Source organism: Dromaius novaehollandiae, chromosome 1, assembly GCF_036370855.1.
Source record: "Dromaius novaehollandiae isolate bDroNov1 chromosome 1, bDroNov1.hap1, whole genome shotgun sequence".
Lineage (NCBI taxonomy): Eukaryota > Metazoa > Chordata > Aves > Casuariiformes > Dromaiidae > Dromaius > Dromaius novaehollandiae.
The window spans coordinates 121,698,736-121,722,800 of record NC_088098.1 but is presented as its reverse complement, the minus strand read 5'-3'; the positions used below and the strand labels follow the sequence as shown (position 1 = coordinate 121,722,800).

General features: G+C 42.9%; 1 protein-coding gene and 1 pseudogene across 2 annotated transcripts in view; both read right to left on the bottom strand.

Moving 5' to 3' along the window:
* Positions 1-15,362, bottom strand: part of ABCG1 (ATP binding cassette subfamily G member 1) — a 62,096-nt gene extending 46,734 nt beyond the window's left edge. Inside the window, exons 1-3 of one of the 2 annotated variants that reach the window (XM_064525441.1) lie at positions 15,210-15,362; positions 12,962-13,173; positions 11,884-12,127 (exon numbers count right to left, since the gene is read on the bottom strand). In XM_064525441.1, coding sequence (XP_064381511.1) covers positions 11,884-12,127; positions 12,962-13,090 — 373 coding nt within the window. In that variant the 5' untranslated portion in view covers positions 13,091-13,173; positions 15,210-15,362. The remainder of the gene's footprint in view (positions 1-11,883; positions 12,128-12,961; positions 13,174-15,209) is intronic. The other variant, XM_064525446.1, reaches the window with a different exon arrangement.
* Positions 15,363-16,165: 803 nt separating this feature from the next.
* On the bottom strand, positions 16,166-17,920 carry LOC135327400 (uncharacterized; annotated as a pseudogene).
* Between the last annotated feature and the right edge of the window lie 6,145 nt (positions 17,921-24,065).

The window sequence follows — 24,065 nt, the reverse complement described above, 5'->3', positions numbered from 1 at the left end:
GGTCAACATGCTTATCTGACTGAGCCCTGCACTTGACCACCGCAATCTATTCCATGTTCTTATTAAATCTTAGTTCTAATTATCTCTTGTGTGACCGCACTCTGTGTGCGCGAACACCAGCAAATACCAAGGGGGATTAGTTGGTGAGCAGAAGAGGTCTGAGGGCCAGCCACCAGAGTGAGCGGCCACAAACCTGAGGGGCTCATAGGTCCAGGTGCCAGCAACTGGAGGAGACCAGGACCTGGGACCAGTTACTGGCAGACTAAGCATCTAAAACTAACTAAGGAGAGACCTGCTCTGTGTGCATGTACAACCCAACAGCAGGCTGCAATCCCAAGCAGCCAGAGGGGAGGAACCGCAGCGAGCCATCCTCACTGCTCACATTTGCACGAGTGCCACTTGTGTTTATGTGGGTGCCAGTAAAGGCACTGCTGTGTTTGTGTTGGTCTGTATGGCTGGCTGCGTGCGTTGCATACATGTATATACGCCTGTGTGTACGTGCCTTTAGGGAATATATTCTCAACCTCACTGCTAGCTGGACCTGTAAACACAAAACCGCAGCTGCCATCTATCTGTGGGGCTGGGGCAGGAGGAATCGCCCCAGGGCCTGAAGCTCACTGGGCTCAGTTACCACTAATGGTCTTGTTTTAAAATCCCCACAATGAGAAATTCTTGCAAACTTCTCATGAACAACTCACAGTTCTGATTAAAAAAGAGCTGAAATCTGACCCAACTGGTTTTCAGAAAGGTCTTCAGTCTGCTGTCCGCCTGCTTAATATCTACTTGTCAATTTGTTCCTCTGGGGCAAATTCTCCTTCAAATAATCCTGCAAGATTCAAAAGGCAAACCCAGATGAATAACCCTTCCTGGCCAGCTTTGCACAGCTTTACCTCTCTACACATTTCCTTGTCTTTCTGATGCTCAGATTGCTCCAGTGGCAGCATGTGACATTCACCTGCCTGGGAGAAGGAGGAGGTGCGCAGTCCAGGCAGCCACCTGCAGCTTTCAATTTTATGAGACTCAAATAGTATTTTAGATAGTCAGGCCTTGATATTCATTTTCACAAATATTCAGTAAGCGCTAGCTGAAGTCAGTGGCATTTTGACCCAGACAAAATAACTGCCTATTCTCCAGCAGCAAAGTATTTACCTTCAATCCCCTTTCTTTTAATTGGGTATTCATTTACCAATTCTAGTCCTGTTATGCCTGTGCTACTAAAGTGTTTAATTTCCCAAGCACTTGAGGTAATCACTGGATCACGATTAAAAAATACACCAGTCATGTTGTCTCTGTGCAGCTTCATCTACTTGGGTGGTTCCAGAAGCACACAGCAGACGCGACTATGGGCAGAGTTTAATTCCACTGCTTAATGACAGTATTGAAAGTTTCAGATTTTTTTTTCCATTTTCACATTAGCTAACTGCATCACTCCATGTGAAATTCCTGTCTTGCCCAGCATAAAAGCCTACTCTTTGAAGAACATGAGATAGAGCAGAGGTCTCGTTTATTTAGTAGCCTGACCATTGCATGATTCCATCTTCTCCTCTCTGTGTAGCAGATGTACTCTGATTATAAACAACATTTGTTATTATTCTAAACACGCAAAGCAGGAAGAAGTACGATTCTTACACAAAAGATGTAGGCTGTAGATACTAGATGAGAGGCAGATGGTAAATTATCTTGTAAAGCCAAGGTCTCTGCCATTTATTTTTCTTTGGAACAGATATGTAATGAATAATGAACAAACAAGTGGTTAACTCAGTTTAACTCTTATGTAATTCCACACACTCCTCTCCCTTAAGAATTTGGACTGCTTCATCACTATACTCTCTGAAGAGAATTAAGAGTCTTCAGAGCGCATTTGTTTCTCCCACTACAATCAACAAAGTCTAAGTGAACTGTAAATGAAAATACAAACCTAACAGTGACAAGAAATTCCAGTCTGGAAATGTAATTAAAAAGGTTTCCAGTGCTTGAGTCTTGACTCAAGTCCTACTGCAATATAAGACTTCAGCCACGCCATTCTCTAGATGGAATTATTTTGTCCTCATTTTACAGATATTTACATAGCACTAGTCTTTCTGTATTTTCTACTACCTCTTACATACTCTATCAAATATTCATTCTAAAATCGTCTTTGCTAAGAGAGAAAGGATCCAAAGGCCAAATTAAACTTAACCATCTGCACTAAAGCACATAATTCACAAGGGAGTCATTTTCAAACATTTGTATGACCAATGGGATATTCCAACAAGCCTCCTGACAATTAAGTTCAGGAACAAACGAAATATATAAAAACAATTACATGTAGGAAGCTATAGAGATTTAAATAATTACTGAAAATAATTGGAGTTTCTTGCCCTTCCATGAATGTGTTGTGACCTTTTTCCATCGCATTTAAATTGTTGTTTTGGGGATGAACAAGTTAAAGAATTGGTCGAAAAGTGCAATAGTTCTTCCATTCCATAGTTCTTCCAAAGTGATCTGGAGGAATTTGGGAGCTCTTAGTCTTTCCATTTACTAATCAACATAGGCTTTGATATCAAGAAAAAGATAATGATGCTACTGCCTGATACAGCTTGACCCTCGGCTTGATGAGGAGGTCTCTTCCAGTCCTAAACACTGAAGTTGTTCTTGTAAATTATTTTTATCCTAGAGGACTGAATTTCCCATTTAGTACAATTTAAGCAAGGGCTGGTGTTTTTGCCATCCCTGCTACCTATGGTGCTAAAGGGAAACAGCCTATTTCTAGGTTCAAAGCCTGGAAGCCTGCACAGTAGGCAAGCAACTGGAGCCACTAACATATCATCTTGTTATTGTCCCAGTGCTTTTGGGATATCTTTTTGGAAGTAATAACTTTAAAAAAAAGAAAAAAAGCATTTTTTCCTCTTACATGGATGTTACTACAATCATGGGTACGTTTCAACAAGGTCCCTTATTAAAGCTCTTACAGAAATGAATCTGACATGAAGAAAGACGGAAGGTTTTCATATAAACAAGTAAGCAGAAAAAGCAACCAGGAACAAAAAGTAGGAGTCAGTGGTCTGTGAACGGGGCAAAGCTATACCTGAGTCTCAAGAGATCTGTACTGGGCTATGCGTTGCTCACCTTACTCCTAAATGATTTAAGAAAGAGGCAAATAGTCAGCTGACAGCAGGAACAGTAAAAGCCTGCTTTGCTTCAGAAAACCAGGGGACAATTTTAAGAAAGAAATGTTTAAGAACTTTAAGAAGAAATGCATCAAGAGCTATTAAACACCAGATGCTACATCTGGCTCTGGAAACCCCTGAGCTGAGCTGCAAGTTGGAACCCAGATAAATATTACTATATGTCTGCCTGTTATTACATAAGCATCTAGCTTTGCCTACTGTCAGAGAAGAGACACTAGGCTGGTGGACCTTCTCTGACTTTGTGCAGCAGCTAACTGACCTAAACTCCCAAGTTATTTCTGTCAAAAACTCAGTCTTTTATGTTAGATATATTTCCTTAAGTACCTTGAGAGTCTGCTACCCACAGAGGTTTGGGGAATAAGGCATGGCCTTTTTTGGCTAATGTGCTTAAGGTTTGCCTCAAGGGCATTTTGTGACTGTACATCCACCCTTCATTTTGCAGTGCTTTCATTTTTAATCCAAATCAGTTCATTCCTGTGTGCTAAACTATCATGTGGATTTTGCTGGGATTCTCCTTGCGTTTTGTTTGGAATAGTTCTTGAGATGTCAATTTTCAAAGTAAATCCAAACATTGTTTTCTAATAGAGGAGAAAAGTATCCTTTGGTTTTATGGGAGCAGTTGCAAATTATAACGCAGTTGGGTTTACCCAATCAGGGTCTGTTACTTTTGAGTAGTGCCATGTTCTCTGAAGCCTGTCTTCCCAAAGCCAGTCAGTTTACCTAGAAGAACAATGCTACAGGGAAGTGTAAAGAAATTAAGTTTCTTACAGATTACAGCTGAACTCTGCGATCTCAAATTCCCTGAGAACAAAAGCCCTGCCTTAGTAATTTTAGACCCCATGGGCTTCCAGAAGGCATACTTCAAGATAATATTTAAATACACAAGCAAAAATGGACTCTAAAAGCATTTTTACTCTTGGGCTAGCTTCTATTCTTGGTTGCTTTCGTGATTTCTCTTCCCTTTTATTGAGAATAAGGAGAACCATGATCAACCATCATTAGGATGAAGTCTTACAAATTCAAAATGATTCTGACTTAAACTTCTTTCAGAAGTTTATACACACTTTATATATGCTTTATACACACCTTCAGACTCTGGACCAAGTTCTACTTTGAAATACCATCACATGAAAAAAGTAAACCCATATGCCAATCGGTGGTTTGTTGTGCCATTACCCACGTGGCACAGCTGCATGCCACCTCTTAAGATAAGATGATGCACATAGCCTCTACCACCTCAACATCTCATGCAAGGGATCAGTGCAGACGAGCATAAGAGAGCAAAGCATTTCATCGGATCCCATTCAGTGTACAGACAGTGTAGAGGGAGTTGCCAGGGTGAGCTACAGCCAGCTCCCAACACATGCTGACCATGAGGCAGAAACAGTGGAGAATGTGCCTCGGGCTGCCAACAGCTCATCATCCCCACTGCTCTCACCACTTCTCTGGCATATAAGTTCTGAAATACTTTAGCTAGTCTCTCTCTAAAACTTCCTTCCTTGGCGATGAATTTTCACAACAGCTATAGAACTTATTGCATGAAAATATTGGCTAGAATGTAAAACAGCCAGGTCATGGTCACGCTTCATTTTAATATGCAATATCACAAAGAGATGGAAGAAGGAAAATACATTCTACTCGCGCCAGGACTCAGGGACCAAGACTCACTGAGTCAAACTCACACATTTCTAAAAAAAAAAAAAAGCACCACCTACAAAAAAAAAAAAAATCCCACAGCAAACAAGAACAATGGGTTCCACATGGAAAAAAAGAAGTAATCCTACACATTTAGGTGGAACTATTACTGAAACAAGTTCATACTGAGCTGGCAAACAGCTGAAGAATCAAACTCAGGCTGACCAAAATCTGGCCCTGACTACCTCTGTTTTACACAACCCATGCAAGAGGATGCTAGGAATCGTTATGTATCACTAAATATATCATTATATATCACTTAATATCACCATAATTTACTGCAGTGACAGTGATTCCTCAGTATATTTTTACCAACTTGAGACAGCTTAAGTGTTAAAAGAAAAACTGCACAGATCTTACCAAGGTTGAAACATGAATTTAGAAATTCTTCTGTTAAAAATCATGTGTTATTTTCACTAATTTTACTAAAATTTTAAGTCACTGAAAAAGAATCCATAAAATGTCTGGTTAAAGATTTTTTTCTCGTATCACAGTTCACTTTAACCAGCCTGACTTGCTTATTCTTTCTAACCATACACACATTGCTTTGCATACGTGCTGCTCTCCGAAATGAAAACACACTCTCAGACAAAGCAGGCTAAAATGGACGGAAACAATACAATCCATCTGCTGGGGAAAGGCAAAATGAAAAAAAAATCCCTCTCTCGCTAAGGGGGTTTCATCGCTTCCGTTTGACATCTTTTCCTCTCATCTTAGCAACAGCGCAGGGAGCAGCCAACCAGGACAGGCTCCCCGGAGCCGGAGCATCACAGCCGGGGGTTACTGCCGTGCATTGACCGCCAGTAACCGCAGCCAGGGAGACCGTGCATGCGGCACCCCTACCGCAGTGCACCTGCTGGCGATGAGGACAGGCTTTTTCCGACTCCTCTAGCAAGGATTAGCAAATAATTTAGGGCAAATCTTTCTCTCCCCCCCCCCCCCCGTCATTTGGGTCTTCAGATCTTAGGCGGGTGGGAGCTCTGAAACGAAGTCACACACAAGAACTAACTCAGTGCAAAGAAATGAGTCTGTCCAAGCGCGTGTATCTGAACGAATCTGTAACAAACAGATCATCAAAGCCAGTCAGCAAAACCCAGCCTGTTTAAAGCTGTCTGGACAACCTGACAGCATGTCATGCTCCCATCTTATTTAGAGATCAGTATTAACATAACCCTGTATCTGAAATACAGGTGTCTACCTGTCCTAACGACACTATCTCAGAGGGCGATGCGCGCTTTTTGCTTTTCAATAATATCAAGCAACCAGCCAAAGATTCTGTATTTCACCATCAGACACTATAGGACCGTACAGCATAAACGCTGTCCTTCGCTCCTCTCCTTTCACAAGCACGCCTCATCTGCTGTTTAATGTGCTGAATCTCAAAGTCATGAATCATCGTGTGAGAAAAGGCTGGCCCTCTCTGGCTAACTGTTTTCACAGGGTCTGAGCGACTCCAAAACAACTCAGAATCTAATTATGACATTTTCTGCTGAGTATGAATTTCGGTACTGCTGCTAATCAGCTCCACAAAATACTTGGTCACATCCTGACTGGCTGGGACCCATTCCCTGCGAGGTTACTAAAGATCAAACCCTACCAGAACTTAGATTCGAACACAGTACAAATGAGTCATTACAGTCCTCAAAATAACAATGAAGAAATTTCCAACTAAAATGCTGCCTAATTAACCATGCATACTCACAAGCACTAGAAAAAAGTAACCCCCAAGCTGTTGTGGAGTTCTGAAAGCCATTTTATTACTACTTTCTTCGTGGATGCACTTGAGTTATGTAGGAGTGGTATTGCCATGGGATCCTACGTTATGTCAAAGATACCTAGAAACAAATGGATAAAAGTCTTTTGGTGTGTATATAGAACCAAACAAAGCTTGTTCTCAAGCTCTGTGGATCTTGATTTTCCTCATTTAGGGAACCTGTACTTGATCTAACAGAGGACTTTGCTCTTTCTCTTCCCCTCCAAGTCAGCTGCTTCCATGGCCCTAAAAGGAAGAAGGCATTCTCGAACTAAGCAGCCATAATGCTTCCCCATGGGGTAAAGTTTCCTTTCTTCAAGTTTCCTTTTCAAAGTTTCCTTTCCTTTTTCTTACAACACAATCTGCTCTAGCAGTCCTGGAGCTTGCTTAAGCTAATCTTGAATGTTGCCGATCTTCAGGAGACTACTGGCACGTGCTTGAGCAATTCAAACACTGAGGCACATCTGCAGTTCTGGAGGAACCTGAAATGTTGCCCCCACAAGAGCTGGGCTAAGTCACATTTCAACCTCTTCCTTCAAAACTGGAGAAATAGTTCATTCTACCCACTGAAAAATTGCCTAAAAGCCTTATGGGGAAAATGCCAAAGGGATTTGGGCCCTTTTGAAAATTTACTTCTCTGGCCTTTTCCAAATTTCCATACTGAAGAAAACTACTGAATTGAATGGGTCAAAGATACAGTTTGTTCCATCAAAGACTCACCTGCCAGATTCATTCCCTTTTAATATCATTAACTTCAAGAGGAATTACACCCTGAATGAATCAAGACCAGAGTCATACCAGTCTTTGTTATGAATCTGATAAAAACTCATTAAAATGAGTGGAATAGGCTGTTCGCAGCAAGCAACATTTATCATACAATTCTGAGAACGAAATTCACCTTCCTTGTTTTCAAGATGAAAGTGAGATTTAATAGATACATTACAGATGTTAAGGCTGAGACACAAATCAATGAAAAATTCTTATTTAAAGACTACTATGGCTTATTTAGCTTCTTTGTTGTTGACAAGCAATGCAAATTCACATTCTTCCTGATTTAATAAAAATTAAATGATGTTAGATACCATATGAGTTTCACTGTCTGAACAATAGGGATAAGTACAGAACACAATGGTAGCATTACTAATTATTCCTCCTTTTGTTAATTTAGAGCTTAACCTTAACATTACTCTGCAATGCCATTCTTACTGAGGGGAATAGGCTTTTTTTGTTGCTGCTGTTTATTCGAATTCGTCTACAACATGTTGGCACAAATTGCCTTACTGAGGAAACTATATTCCTTTCTTTATGATCCAGCACTCACTGAAAGGTTTTAACTAATTCATTACAGCCATGGCGAAAGATGTAGAAATAGCAGAAATTTTTTCAAGCTCCGTATCAGAATAGAAACACCATTAATTTAAAAGGCACATTTTCATAACAGCATCCGTTACCCATTATTGCCACAATCAGCACCAAAGAACAATGTGAACTGAGAGACATCTTCCATTTTTCTTTTTTCCATCTTGTGCCTTTATTTAAGTTTACTGGGTTTTAAGAATCAGTTGCATTTCCTAGACCAGAGTTTGTACCTTCAAGAGTGTGTTTGGTGTTTCTCTTCTCATACGAAAGTGAATTTACATACTTCACACCAGGGCAATAAGAGATCCTTTTAGTGCAGGAAACCCCCAAGAAGTACAGAGCTGACACAGCCACAAGCATTTGAAGGCACAATATTGCCCTTTTACTGAGCAGATTATATCCCATTGCAAAGCCCCAGTTTCCCCTTTGAAGGAGAAACCAGTAAGAGGCATTCAGAGTAATTTCAAGTGTGATATATTTATCTACAAGCCTGCTTGTTTTAAATAGAGATGTCCAAGATTACAAACAAACCATTCTAATTACAGAACCACTAATATGATTCAAGGAATCTGATACTTTGGTTCTTACCTTCATTTGATACTATTTAGCAATTTCATTTCCATGTTTTCCATTTCTCTAATTGAAAACCTTTTTTATTAAAACTATTTATTTTATTAAAACTGGAGTAGGGAACATGGCAAGAAGAAAAGTTTATTTCTAGAGGGTCTCTATAATCTGGCTAGCCATTCACAGACCCACAGATTCGCTGCTTCAAAGGGACCTCTGGAGGTCAGCTAGTCCAGCCTTCTGATCAAAGCAAGATGATGACCAACACTAGATCAAGTCAACCGTGCCTTTGTCCAGCCATATCTTGTAAAGCCCCAAGGACAGAGAATTCACACCCTCTCTGGGTGACCTGTCCATGTTGCACCTTCCTGATGAAGACGTTTTGCCAAATGAGCTGCTAAATATGCAATATGTGGCCACTGGCTCTTGTTATATCAGTTGGCCCTACTGAGAAGAGTTTTGCTCCATCATCTTTATAACTGCCCTTTAAATAGTTGTAAGCCACTCTTAGATCATCCCTTAGCCTCCTCTTCGCTAGACCAAACAAGTCCAGCTCCATCAGCCTCTCCTCACAGGTTCCCCAACCAATTTGTTAACTCTCTGCCAGACCCCTTCCAGTTTCCCATCATCTCTGTTGAACTGGAGGGCCCAAACCTTCATATAGTATTCAAGATGTGGTCTCACCAACGTTGAGTAGACAAGGATAACTTCTCTCAATCTGCTGGCCACATCCCCCAAAGGTAGCTTGTTATGTGGTTACCTTATTTGCAACGAGAGTACATTTTGGCTCATATTCAGCTTGGCATCCCCTGTAATCCCCAAGTGTTTTTTAGACCCTCAGCTAACAGAAGAGTGCCAAGCCCTGCTGGTAGATAGCATACCTCACAGCCACTCTGAGGCTGTCCTTAGTGATCCAAGGAAAGATACACGGTACAAGACCAGGTGAGGAGTGGAAAATATCAACTCCTGCTCAGAGATACCCAGAAAAGGTTAGTCTTTCAAACCCAGTTGTAGTGACATAGTCAGTCACGCCCTAGAGCTAAATACCACAACTGCTCATTTTCAACAGCACGACATTTTATCACGGTATGCCATTTTTTTCCAAGCCAAGGTACTCACAGACATGTGAACAAGTACAGACAGAGGTTTTTGGTCTAGAACACTTTGATCATTTTTGGCCAACAGAAAGAGATCCAGTCAAAAACCGCAAGTTTTTAAATCCTGCATCAGACACTTTGGCACAGTTCCATTTCTTGGGGAAAAAAACTTCAAAATGTGAGTTTATTCCAGTAAGACAAAGAATAATTTTGAATGTATGAAAGTTGCTGCCAAACCAAGTTGTTCTCCAACGGATAGCATGGCTGCAAACAATTTTAATAAATAATTAAAAGATAGCAGGTATGTGCACATACAGTTTTGATGTTGAAACAAACGTTAGAGCCTTAAGCCTGCATATCCTTCAACAAATTAATAACTATATGAATAGGCTACCATAGATATGGTGGCCATTCTTTGGCAGTAGCTCCAGTGTTGTTCATAGCATACATTTCTAAACTATTAAAGACTTGGTGTTGCGATAATGACACAGAATTTCCAGACAGCAGCAACACACTTTGTGAACAGTCTCACATGGAATCCTTAAGTCAGGGAATTATAGATTCAAGGTGAGTGCAGGTATCAAGTATGGCTCAGCACATTGGCAGGGTCTCTTAAAGCACACAATCGTACCAGTTTACATTACTAAGAGAGAATTCCTCAAGGAAGAGCAATTATGTCATTTAGTACACAAAGTTCTCCTTAAGAGTTCAATATTTTCTCTTGGGCTTCTTTTCACTAGCGGGAATTTACTGCATGACCTAATATTCCTTCCAAAGAGATCACTAGTCACACACACACACACACACACACACACACACACACACACACACACAAAATTCTCTAGAAAACACGTGGTTATACAAAGCAGATAAAGGTTTAAAAAGAATGAATGCAAAGCAGATGAAAAAAGCACCCCCTTAAAACCCACCTTTCAGAAGTGGAATAGACCAAGAGCCTAGAAAGCATGGGGCTGAATATCCTTACTCGCACCAGTAAATCAGCACCAGAAACAACATCCCAGAGGCAGCTGTGATAAGTAAAACTGTACTGTGAGAGGAAAGTAGCAAAGCTTCACTTCCTTGAGATGCATCCAATATCTGCATCATTTTGGTGTGCCCTGCATTATAGGCTGTAAACTCTTTGCTGTGCATTAGCAAAGCAGCAAGCAAGAGTATCCTGATCCCTGACTAAACCTCAGGATGTAGTCCTAGCAATAGACAGTAATTTGATCAGTTAAAAGAAATGGTATGATTAGAGAGACCCATTCTAGAAAACGAGGAAACATGGATGGGCTGACATTCCTATAACTCACAGCCTTGATTTCCAAACACAAGATTTTAAGAAAAGAGTTCTTTTCCTGCTTTCAAGAGCCTTCTGAAAGTCCAAGATGCTTGCTCTTCTCAAAGAGTGCTGAAAAAATAACACATTTGACAACACAGTCTATTGTAAAAGTAAAAAGATCTCCATCTGTGGAGACACAGTCCTGGACAACTTGCTCCAGCTGACCCTGCTTGAGCAGGGGGTAGGACCAGATGAACTCCAGAGGGCTCTTCCAAGCCCAATTATTCTGTAAAAAGTAAAAAAAAAAAAAAAAAGAAAAAAGAAAAAAAAAACCCACCTTCCTCCCCACCTCCATCTTTGAAATACTGCATGCTCCATCACCCCAGCAATAAAATGTAAACATGCAAGGTCACAGTACACAGATATCTGGCAATGCAGCAATACTATATTTACTTCATACATTTTAGAATTTGGAGGCAAAAATAAACTGTTATATGAACTACTGCCAGGCCAATATATCCATCTACAGTACCTCTCAGAGTGCAATGGGCCATATGCGCCCCTGCACCATGCCCCAGGGAAATGTCCCTGTGCCCGTTGGGGGCAGTGGGAATCTCCATATCCCTGAAAAGGTTGCAGTGTCTTCTGCTTCCAGAGCAGGGACAAATACTGCACCTGGCCTTTGAACCAGCCCTGGGACAGGTTCCTCACGTTCTCTTCAGCCATAATTTGTTTTCAGTCTTTGTTCTTTACTCTTCATTCAGAAGGAACTATTTTTTTCCATACTCTGAGGAACTTATCAGGTCTAACAAGAACCCAAACAAGCAGCAACTGACAAAGCATGTTCCCTTTACCGGCTTTATGAACCATCCACAACAGACTCATTCCACCTATCATGACCATCCACCTGAGCAGATAATAACATCTTTATGTTAGCTAAAACATTAGAGTTTTCCTTACCCTTCTTCCTCCACCATGGCCCTTCCTGGATAGAGTACGACAGTTCTTTAAACTCAATGTTCACAGCTGGTCTGCGGGGCAGGTAAGAGAAACGATGAGCTTCTGTCAGAGTATTGTCCACTTTTTTTAAATGCCCATTCATCAGTCGAGCATCTTGGTTATCTGTGCCATGTGAGACCGCTTCATCCACTGAAACGCACACTGACTTTGGCTCGGCCATAGTAGAAGCAGAATTGCTGGTACTCTAGAGCGCAAAAGTTGAAGAAAGGACAAAAATCACAGACTTTTGTTTAGGAATACATTTCAAATCTTTTTGCATCAGAAGAAGTATTTAATAACATATGAATCCTGCACGGCAATGTGCTAAAAGGTGGAGAGAGAAAAAATAAAACAATCTTTTGTTTGTTCTGCCTGTGTCTTGACAAAGAGATAAAGAGCTCCTGCATACCTACTACTCATAGCACGCAAAACCCACTTCCTTTAGCACCAGTTACACACAGCACATCAGTATCTTACTTCAAAACAGAACACCCCTTGCATCAGATTAATACAATATTTCTAACTATAGTCCCCATTACGTTATGTTCAATTTCTCATGCACTGGCAGAATTTGATTTTAGTAGCTCTGATTCCAGGGCTTGTAACTGGACTGAGTTAAAAGTGGAAGGGAGCTAGTAGAACTATTATTTGCAGAGACATTTTAAAAGACAGCCACTCAAAAAAAAACCTCTAAGAGCTCTTATTCCTTTAAATAGAATACACTTGCATAAATGTGAAACTGCATACGTTCACACTTGTGCAAATTCAGAGAAGCGCAGTTTTCTGGCTGATTTGCTCCAATGGTGATAGTTCCAGGGACTCTGCAACCTAGAATAGTACACCTTCTTTCCTAGAGATCTGTTAGGAAAGCATAGCCCTTTATATCCAAAATCCTTGCACATCTCCAGATTGGAGCACACCTTCCTCGCTCGAGACTGATCCCTAATGGAAATCTTATCAGCTACACAGATATGTCAAACCATTCTCTAGTATTTGCACCCCTGACAATGAGGTCAACACTCTATGCTTATGGCTGTACCTTTATCACACTTTGTCCATCACAGAAGTCTGTGCAATTCTGCTTGGCATTTTTTTTGACTGAATCACTTCTCCCTCCTCTCCAGAGTGTGACAATGACCTGCTGCCTGCCCGCTTTCTTCTTTTCCATTAGTCACACAAAATCAGAACTTTTTCCATTCCTCCTATCTGAATGGGCACCTCGCACTGGTATCAATGGGATGTGTACCAGGCCTAAAGGAAAACAATCACAAATGCTCTTCAGTTAAGCAGAATTTGGGGCAGTTCAGAGGATGTTGTCATCTATTGTTCTGAGTATGTCATAAGCAAGGTCCAGCACCTGCACAGTTGTCTACTACAGTGTCTAATACTTTTAATGCAGAGCTGGATTGGGAAAAACTTCTATAGCTAGTTTATGTGCCAGGCTTGCCATGCTGTCACATCTGTCCAACAATCCACTTGTCTCCAGAGGTATCTGCTGGAAAGCAGATGTGCTGCACTGCTTTTCAAGGCATCAGTGCTGAACATACTCAAATAAAGAGCTGCAGGGTCATGCCTTTGTCCCCCCTACACTTGTCCTCCAATGCAATTAAGAAGTCACATTCCCTCCTTTTCACTGTGCCATTTTCATCTTCTCTGTCACAGTTGGTGGTTTTTCCATTCATGTTGAATAAGTAGTGCTGTTCAGATCAGTCACTTGTCATGAATGCTGATGGAAAACCCTAAAAAACAGTCCTACATACCCACTAGTTAGCTACTGTCTTCAGGTTCTGCATGCATGAGCCCCTTAGTTCTGGACATAAGAATCAGCTCCACTTACTACATTTTCTTAAGAGACAGATTTTAATCAAGCTCTCAAGTAACTCAGGTCAGGTATCCACTAAGACTTACTCCCAGTTGCTTAAATAATTGACAGTAATGGCATGTAATTTGAAACATCCTAGAACTGAACAATTACACCAAGGGAACCTCCCTCTTCCCTAAAATATAAAAGGAGAAAGTGAACTAAGAACATGCACTCCTGCACATTTTCAAGGCTTACTTTTTAAGTAACTCTACAGGTTACGTGCCTAGGCAAAGGCAGTCTTAAGCTGTCTGGTTCACAGAAACCACTGAGTACCTTCACATGTGAGAGGGGGCATCCAAAAACTAATTCTCAATGAGCAGGTCACCTTAAGTATTCAGGCAACAGTTAGAGCCTCTCCAGTCAAAAAGCAGCAAGCATCCTTTGGACAAGGTCCTTGCTCTCTTCCTGCAATCTGGCTTAATCACACAGGGGCGTGAAACCAGAGGATTTTGTTCCTGGGACAGTAAATAAAGCCTTTTCATCATCCAGCAGGTTGAAACGCCTGCTTTTAGCAGCCTACGACACAGTCGCTCCTTACTCATATGCTCTCTTCCTCCAGGGACAATTTTCCGTGGGTGATGATTACCCCAGGAGCCTGGGATCTTGCAACTGGCTCTGAGCTGCAGGACCAGCTCTGCTTTCTCAGAGATGGGCAATGCCAGCGGCTACTAGAGCCACAGACTTGACTGCGCCCTCCACAACTATTCTCTGAACACACTTCAAGTCCTTGCATATATCTACTAGCATAAACCAACCATTTGTTTTTCTACTGACATATGCGTAACAAGGGTGTATTTGAAATACGTCTGTGCAACAGACATAAAGAGCATATGCTCTGAAAGACTCTGCTCTCATCTTAGCCGATTTCATACAGTTTTATTTCCCAATTTCCTATACAGAGTTTAATTGCTTCCTGGCGTTTATCAGGCACAGCAATAAACACATTCCCGTGTGAAGTAGTGAAACGGTCCCACATGCTCTGCATGTACTTTCACCAAACAACTTCTCCGCAGAATTTCCTCCTCCTCCTCCCATCTACCAGCAATCTTCCACCAAGGCCATTATATAAAAGAGCTGGAAAGGTTACAGCCCCTCGGTAAATCTGTTGGGGGGGGGGGGCGGAATCACAGGATGCGGTCGCGGAGGACGGAGCATGCTCAGAAAACCCGCTAATCCCCTTTTATTAGCTCAAGGCAAGAGGTAACTAGCGGTCAAATCCCGCTACGGGCGGCGGACCGCCAGCCCGCTGCCTCCCCGTGCCCGGGCACCGGGCGCCGGGCACCGCCACCCCCGCCGCGGCTTTCCGAGGGCCCCGGCGCCGCAGAGCCCCTCGCGCGCCGCGGCCGCGCTCCGCTCCGCTCCCCCGAGCCGCCTCCCGCCGCCGCCCCGCGCGGAGCCCCGCGACGGGCGGAGGGCGCCTTACCGCAGCGGTGCCCGCGGAGAAAGCCGCCATCAGACAGGCCATGTGCGCGGCGCCCGCCGGCGGCAGCGCCCGGTCGCTCCCCGCCACCGGCGCCGCTGCCCCGCGCCGGCTGCGAGGGGCGGGCGCGGGGAGCGGCCTCGCCGTCGGCGCCGCCCCGGCGCCGCCCCCGGGCCAGGCTGCGCGCCGCGGCCCGCCTCTGCGCCGCGGGGCGCCCGGCCCCTCCGCGGGGTCCCGCCGCGCCTCCTCAGGGGGAGCAGCTCGTCCCGGCGCCCTCGCGGCTTGTGCAGGGCCGCCGAGCATTGCCTCGTGGCGAGCAGCGGCTGCTCCTCCGCCGGGTCCCCGGAGGGAACGTGGCCCCTTCCCCGAGGGGACAGGGCATGCGAGCACCAGCTGGTTGCGCCGCGTGCCAGCTCTGCCTTGGGCTCTTCTGGCCCTGGGACTCGCAGCCCAAACCCCAAATCACACGGAATTGGTGTAAACCAAGCAAGCCATCGCAGGTCAGAAATGGGAGAAAAAAGCCTTTCTAAAAGAGACGGCACGTTTCCTTCTTTGTTTTTTTCTTTTTTTCTGCCTTTCAGCAAGGTCCTGTGATATCAAGTGCAGTGAAGGATGGAGGGCTTGAAGCAAGCCTGCACCATGTGCTTGCCCATCAAGCGCAGTGAATGGCATTCGCAGAGGTGTGTTTGCACTGCACACTTGGAGATCCCTAATTAGATTTTAAGTTAGCTTGGGTTAGCCTTTCTAATCACTGGCAGAAAGCTCTGCCCAGCCAGGTTACCATGCCAAGCAGCTAATAACCAAAATATCTACTGCCATTCTCCTGTGCCTTCTGAAGCTTTGTAGTGGCCGTGGAGCTCAATGCTGAAGTTAGACTGTCACTGATTTATTTGTTCTGAGGCAAGCTTGGGTATTTCTGCAGAGACTCCAAAGTCATAACAACCTAAGTCATACTTCCCTCAAAGATGCCTGTGATAGTCAAGGTCCGAAGTAACACAGGTGTAGGACTGCGCATAAAGAAGTTCCCAGGTGCAGTCCTGGCTCTCTCGTTTACCTGATGTCTCGTAAAAGGCTTTTTCACACAGCGGAGGCACTACATAACATCTATGTAAATTTATAGTATACTAACTTCTCTACATTAAGTTCCTAGTGAACAACTGTGCAAAAAGTATGAGATTCTTTACTCTCAATTAACCTCTCAATCTACCTCATGCTTAGTGTGCACAAGGGCAAATCCCTGTAACCACTTGCTCTCAAGTAATTTCCTGTTGCAGAAAAGCCCAAGGAGCATGGTTTTACATCATTCAAACACTGTGACAGAATACTCTAGACACAGTCAAGTAGGCTTTAAACTATCTAGCATAGGCCCTGACAGAGTAGCTGGGGCGTCACTGCAGCCCATAGACTTAGCTGAGTATTAATCACAGAATCATAGAATGGTTGAGGTTGGAAGAGACCTCTGGAGATCATCTAGTCCAAACCCCCTGCTCAAAAAGGGTCACCCAGAGCACGTCACCCAGGACCCTGTCCAGATGGCTTTTGAATAGCTCCAAGGATGGAGACTCCACAACCTCTCTGGGCAACCTGTTCCAGTGCTCAGTCACCCTCAAAGTAAAAAAATTTTTCCTTATGTTCAGATGGAGCTCCCTATGTTTCAGTTTGTGCCTGTTGCCTCTCATCCTGTCACTGGGCACCACTGAAAAGAGTCTCACCCCATCTTCTTTGTACCCTCCCATCAGATATTTATGCACACTGATAAGATTCCCCGTCAGTCTTCTCTTCTCCAGGCTGCACAGTCTCAGCTCTCTCAGCCTTTCTTCATATGGGAGATGCTCCAGTCCCTTCATCATCTTAGCAGTCCTCTGCTGGACTTGCTCCAGTAACTCCATGTCTCTTGCACTGGGAAGCCCAGAACTGGACACAGTACTCCAGATGTGGCCTCACCAGGGCTGAGTAGAGGGGGAGGGTCACCTCCCTCGACCTGCTGGCAATGTTCTTCCTAATGCAGCCCAGAATACCATTGGCCTTCTTGGCCGCAAGGGCACCTTGCTGGCTCGTGGTCACCTTGCTGTCCACCAGGACTCCCAGGTCCTTCTCTGCAGAGCTGCTTTCCAACAGGTCAGCCTACAGCCTATATTGGTGCACGGGGTGATTCCTCCCTAGGTGCAGGACCCTGAACTTGCCTTTGTTGAACTTCATGAGGTTCCTCTCTGCCCATCTCTCCAGCCTCTCGAGGTTCCTCTGAATGGCAGCACAGCCCTCTGGTGTATCAGCCACTCCTCCTGGTTTTGTATCATCAGCAAACTTGCTGAGGGTGTGATCTGTGCCTTCATCCAGGTCACTGGTGAATAAGTTGAACAAGACTGGACCCAGAATCCTCCTTTTGAATGAGTTTTGCAGCATCTGATGAGCTCTGCTTGCCACTTGTAGAATATGACTATTACCCAAGCTAAGTTGGATATAGGCACAGTGTAGACATACCCCATCATCTTTGGCTTTACCAACATGGTATAATCATGCCCAAATACCCACTCTGTGTGTTTGGAGACTCCCTTTGCATCCCTCTGGAAGCATAAGAAAGGGTAAAAAGGGGCATAAAATGTAGTGGGGTTCTGGGCATTAGGTTCAATATGTCTACAAAGGATTTTATACATGAGTTCATAATCCGTTAGGAATCCTCTAAGTGGGCGGTTGTTGTAATACTTGGCATTCATGGAGCATCGTACAGACACGGCGGTAATCTGCATAAAGCCCCGGGAAGACAGGTAGCTATTTTATCCTTTCATAGCAGGGGAGCGATGTTTATGTCCAGCCACGCAGCACTGCTGAAGCAGGACTGCTGCTAGGAACATGTGAATGTCTGCACCAGGTCAGAGCAAAGGCCCATCTCCTGCAGTACCCTGGCTGCTGACAGGGGCCAAAAATCAGATGCTTAAAGAAGAGCGTAAGCACAGGACCATTATATATCAGACTTCTCCCTACTCTCCCGGTCTACAGCCTTTTTCCGCTCAAGGACTTCCTGACATAATAGCTCCTGAGTATTGAAATAAACCTCAGTAGACCTCTCTTGTGTTAATTTGTCCAGACTTCCCCTTGAACATGTGAACTTTTACCATCCACTACATCCTTTGGCCAAGGAACAGAGCACTGAAGTTCATTGCTACTAATCTTGGATTCAGTTAGTAGATATTGCAGAGTATAACTTGTGTATTGGGGGAATAAAATCTCTGTCTACTCCGGAGTACCAGAAGAAACATGGGCCCATCCAGAAATCCTAGCTGAAGACTGGAACTATGTTTGAAAAGGAATTTGAGAAATGATTATCTCCTAATATTAGAAATAAAAAGAAATTACTAAGTATTATTCCCGTGAGAGTCTAAGGTTTTAATTACTTTGATCTGGAGCACTTGTTTGTAGCACCTAATATTTATTACCGCTTGTCTCATTATTTTCACTTAGAAAAACTGAGAGGCTCTATTATTTCCCTACAACGCCCCAAAAGAGCTGTGAAATACTACTGTATATTTTTAAAGCATTTTTAAAGGGTTAAAAAAAACTACTTAAGGACATCACATTTTTTAACTGTCAAGTAGAACGAGGCAGAGAAAGAGCATGAGATACCCCAGTACTAGTGCATGTGCAACAAAGACCCAGCACAATGCTTATTCTCCTCCATATCAACTTCTTAAAGGCTCTGGGAGAAGCAAGGAAAAAAATAAAGGCTGTAACAAAACTTAAATTTACAGTTCTGAAATCTGCTGCACAAGCAAAAGTTTCCACTCAGTCTATAAGCAGCTTATGGTACTAAGGGCTGGACTGTACCTTTTATGGAATAGTCCCTCATGGAAAGGTATGCATAGCCTGTCACCTTCAGGGCCTCCGCATGCAGCCTGTCTGGGCTAGCACAGCATAGCCATGTGGCTTGTCTTTGTGCCTCCTCATTCACAGACCGACAGTATGTAACAAGTAGTATTGCACCACATTTGTGTGACATTATATGCCCTTGACCAAAATAGTGATATCTCCCTTATCAGCACTATGGCTAAAGTAAAAGAGAGGGGGCTCAGACTGTGTATTTGCTGTCTTACCTGTAACTGTGTACATGGAAACTACCATTCACTGTTAGAGGTGACACAAAGACCCTCTTCAGGTTAGGCATAATATGAGGACAACTGATGGCTTGATGCCACAGTCTTTACTCAGGCAGTACCCCTCTTAGCTTCCATGGGAATTTTGCCTGTGCGTGAGTACATGTTCAGACCCTGAGGATTTATTTTTTCACAGTGGCTGCAGTATCAGTATCTCACATAGCTTCTTGTAAAAAACTGAGACGTGAAACAGGCTGTGTGAAACCAAATTCTGTTTGGTATCTATTTTGATATCACACAGGAAAAAAAAAAAAGATTACATAAGATGAAGCATGCTAAAAATAGCAGTCTCCTGCATTTCTACATTCCCTCATTAACTCTTCCATTAACTTCACCGGTGATCCCCTGGTCCCTGCAGACACAAAGATCAAGAATACAACTCTGGGGAAAAAAAAAGAAAGAGAGAGAGAGATATAAAACCACACTAAAAAGAATCCAGGCCAAGAAGGGGTAGCTACAAATGAAGGTGAGGATAAGCAGGCAGGGACAAAACTCTGACTCCTAAAATAGATGAGGAAATAGTAGTAGCTTCCAGGCTTTACTGCTTGGTAAGCATTACAGACAGTAGCTTGGTGCAACCCACAGGAAAGAAAAAGGACATTACAAGAAGAAATGCAGAGGGAAGGGCAGGGCAAAGTGGAAATTTACGGAAGGCAGGAGAAGGTAGATTTACAGCACAGTCATGGGAGGAATTTTGGTTTTGTACGGAGACGCCAGAACTATCAATACAAGAACTAGTTCATATATAGAAGCAGTCTAACCTGCAGAAGTACAGAGCCCCACATGGACTTATTTAACTGCTGATATACAACATGTAGGAAAAGTTCAACTGAGAAGTGTGGGAGAGGCAGAAGAGAAAAAGAAAGTATTAAACTTCAAAGGCAAAGTATTTTAGATGGGGTTTTCATGTTAAAAAATGCCGTGACTGAAACTATCTGTAATTTGGTGTTAATTTTAACTGGTTTGGGTACAGTTTAAGGACTTTTGAGATAAAGTTTTAAGGAGTTTGAGAAAAATGTCCATTATTTCTTTTTAATGTTTAGCAAAGAAAAATATTTGGGGTTTTCATTTCAGAACTATGTTTCTAAATCTACCTAAAAAGTCAAAGAAACTGAGAGCACAAAGAAACATATCCCACTATCAAATGCTCATGCGATTACCGACCTAAATAAAAACCCAACAATAATAGTTTTTCTGAGGTGAAGTACAATTTTGCCATTTGAAAATACACATTGTTTTGGATGGTTTCTAAAGTATGTTTTGTCCCTTCCTATCCCCTGCCCCAATTATAGATCTAGTGAAATAAGAGAGGGGAGAATATAGGTAGGTTTGAACAGCCTAAAGATGAAGTTGAGAGAAAACTTACAGGCTGATTCTGTGAAAGGGTAAAGAGCCTGGATTCGTAGAAACTAGTAGCCAAGAGTTAAAAAAAAAATTTGAGCTTAAAAAAAAAAGCAGAGAAGAAGAAAGCAGAATGAAAAAGGATTCAAACTCTTACTGAAAGAAAGTTATTTTAAAGAGATACTGTTTTCTATTTAAGTTCACATGTGAAAAGATTTTAGGTAGATTTACAGCACAGTCATGGGAGGAATCTTAATTTTTTACAGAGACACCAGAGCTATCAATACAAGAACTATTTCATATATAGAACTATAGAACATTTTCACATGTGAAAAGACTTGAAAGACATCAGCATACATATTGCTTTCAGGTGCTACATCAACCAGCAGTGACATATCAAACGTTATTTTACTACCAAGAAATTATTAGGACCTTCGCACCTAGTACTGAACAAAAAAAAACCTGTTCCAGTATTTTTTGGCAGCGGGCTGGAAATCTGAAGAGAGATCTTACTGAAATACAATGAAGCCCTGACTTAGATAAGCGTTTTCTCCTCCCTCCCTGTTGTTTACCTTTGCTACTTATCGGAAAAACAATCAAATCTCCTCTCATTATTTTGTCATATCTTTTTGTACATGACATTAATACTTCCCTATCTATACTGGAAATACCCATATAATGCCATTTGAGAAGAATGCAATCAGTCAGTTTAAACAGATCTGCCTTCAGATCTATTTAATATTGAAGAACATAATCAGTCATTCCTTTCATGTTAGGTATACTCTGTATTATGGATGGGATTCTTCTCTCTAATTTTAGCTGCCTGGAAAATTGGTATCTAAGCTAGTCATGCAGGCTCTCTTGCAGTCAGTGGAGAGAAATGGGCACCCGCAAAGGAAAATTCAGCCTTCTCTTCTTAAACATTTACCTTGAGTTGGGGTGAGCTGGCTGCTGGATGCATCTCGGCTTCGCTATTGACTACGGAAGGCTCCCGACTCCTAACCTGGAATAGCCATCCAGCTCATAGATGGCCAGTGTGAGAGATGGATACCACCTAAGGTGTGTTCTTACTCCGCTTTTGTCTTCAACTAACATTTTCAGGAATAGCACAAGAGGTTTCTTGTGTTTATTTTATTTGATATTTTATCCCTATTTTTTCTCCCAGGCACTCAACATCTCTCTTCTGAAATTCAATAGCAAGAAATTCAAGAGCAAAACAGCAACTTCTTTCTTACAATTTTACTTGCAATTCATTTCTGTGGCTACTCCCTATTGTACTGATGAGAATCAGCAGGGCTTACAGCACTCACTTTGATACAAGGAGGTTATTCTTTGATACAAGGAGGTTATTTATCTTAGCATTTTGGCTCCAGTGAGCTGACTGAGAGGGATAACACTGGAACAAAGTAGATGCAATAGACTGGCTCAGCTCTGAAGAAGACATTGGTCCATTAGTCTGTGTCTAAGTCCATTAGTCTGTACCTAAGTGGCCATAAGTTACCATAGCCAGCTGATCCCAAGGCATGTCAGGAGAGAGCAAGAAAACACATCATCATTCTTCTTGTTCAAAAAATAGAGTTATTTTGTCAGAGATTGAGCAGAATTTATATGAACCCACTACTTTCAGTTGGCAGCAACATGGTATACTTGCAAAGACTTTACTTTCCCTGAGTTATCATGAGAGAAGAAACAGCAAAGTTTTCTATCCCCCATACATCATGCTGGAAGCAGATGAGGGCTGACTGTCTCTAGGGAAAAGGTCTCCAGCACAGAGACTTTTTCAGACATATCTTGGCAGTCCTACAGCACTGCCTCATATGCCTCCATATGTCCCAAACGGGAGTGGGATAAGAAGGGGGGTTACCCAAGCAGTCAGTGTGCTCTTGGGGAGAGCACAAGTTCCAAACTCATACAAGGAGAAGCTGTAGCCCCTCCACACCCCTGGCAACCATCATCTTCCTTTTGGCAAGCTTGGTGCAGTGGACTGTGTCCTGGATCACATTCTCTAAAAAGACCTTCAGGACCCTACATGTTTCTTTGTAAGCCAGACCCAAGACACATTTCATGCCCCTGTGCTCAGCCAGAAGGCAGAGCAACCTTCTTCCTTGTGGCCTGGATGTTGTCTCAAAAAACCCTCCATGATGCTTAGCACCCCCTTCTCCAAGGCCAACGCCCTCATCTTAACAAGACATGCCAATGCAATGCTCAGACCACCAGCTAGAAATCACAGCTAAGAGCAGGTGGATTTTAGGTATCATGTCTCCTTAGACTGCACTCTCCAAGGTGGGCAGCACAGACTCTAGCCTCAGGGTTTGGGCATGGGGGAGTAAGTGATAGTGCTCACACAGTAATGGCTAAGGGCAAAAACTTTAGTCATGAGCAGATTAAATGAAGAAAATACTCTCACAGTCTGATGAAAAGACTATAGTCTCAATTCACATGGCAACTTGAGAGTTAGATGTATTGCCAAGCCTCTACTGAAACTCTTCACTGACTTAAGGCCCCTGTACAATGCCTGAGGAGAGCATCAAGCTCTTGGGAAAAGGATACACAAAAGTCAGCACAAAAAGTTAGGCAAAAGGAAATACTGAGGAAAAACTCATGCCTCAGGACTTGGGCTGTCCCTGAAACCTGTTCAGCCATTTCCAAAGCGGATTCTCAGCAATGACCCAACTAATGTTTTTCTCATAGAAAGCTGCAAAGAGCACTTATCCCATTACAGCCAACAACCCTGCTACTGAGCGCTCATCTTGGAGCTGAAAAGCAAATTTCAAATTCAGTTCCTGATCGGTTTCAAGAAAGGTCTTGGACATGCTGTTGAGACAGGACAGGGTTTGCATTATTGAAATTAAGTGTTCTATGGAGAAGGCATTTCGCATCTCTCTCCTTGCAGTTGTTCTACTTGGAAAATGTACTTAGACATTAACTGGGGAAGGGACATGAACTTGGCCCTCAGACATTCCACCTCGGCTTGTGTGTAAAGTGGACAACTCAGGAAGTCGGGAGATTCACCCTGGAATAATACTGCCTTTCTGCAAGGGACAGGAGACTTGGATTCAAATGCCCTGCTCCAGATTAAGGGCAGCAGCTATGTACCTGACAGAAAAGCACTCTAACCATCCATATCCTAAGGAAAAACAGTCCTTTTCCCAGCTCTGTCTGCCTCATATGCTTTTGTACATGATTGGCAGCAGAAGTACAGATGATCTGGAATTTTAGAATCTTTCTGATAGATATGAGGCTTTGCAGAAATACTTTGATTATTCCACATGGCCATGCCATCTGGCACATCCTCCAAGATCATTTTAGAAGTGACATAAAGCTCCCTCCATGCTCCATACAGATACATACATTTATTGCCTGCACTACT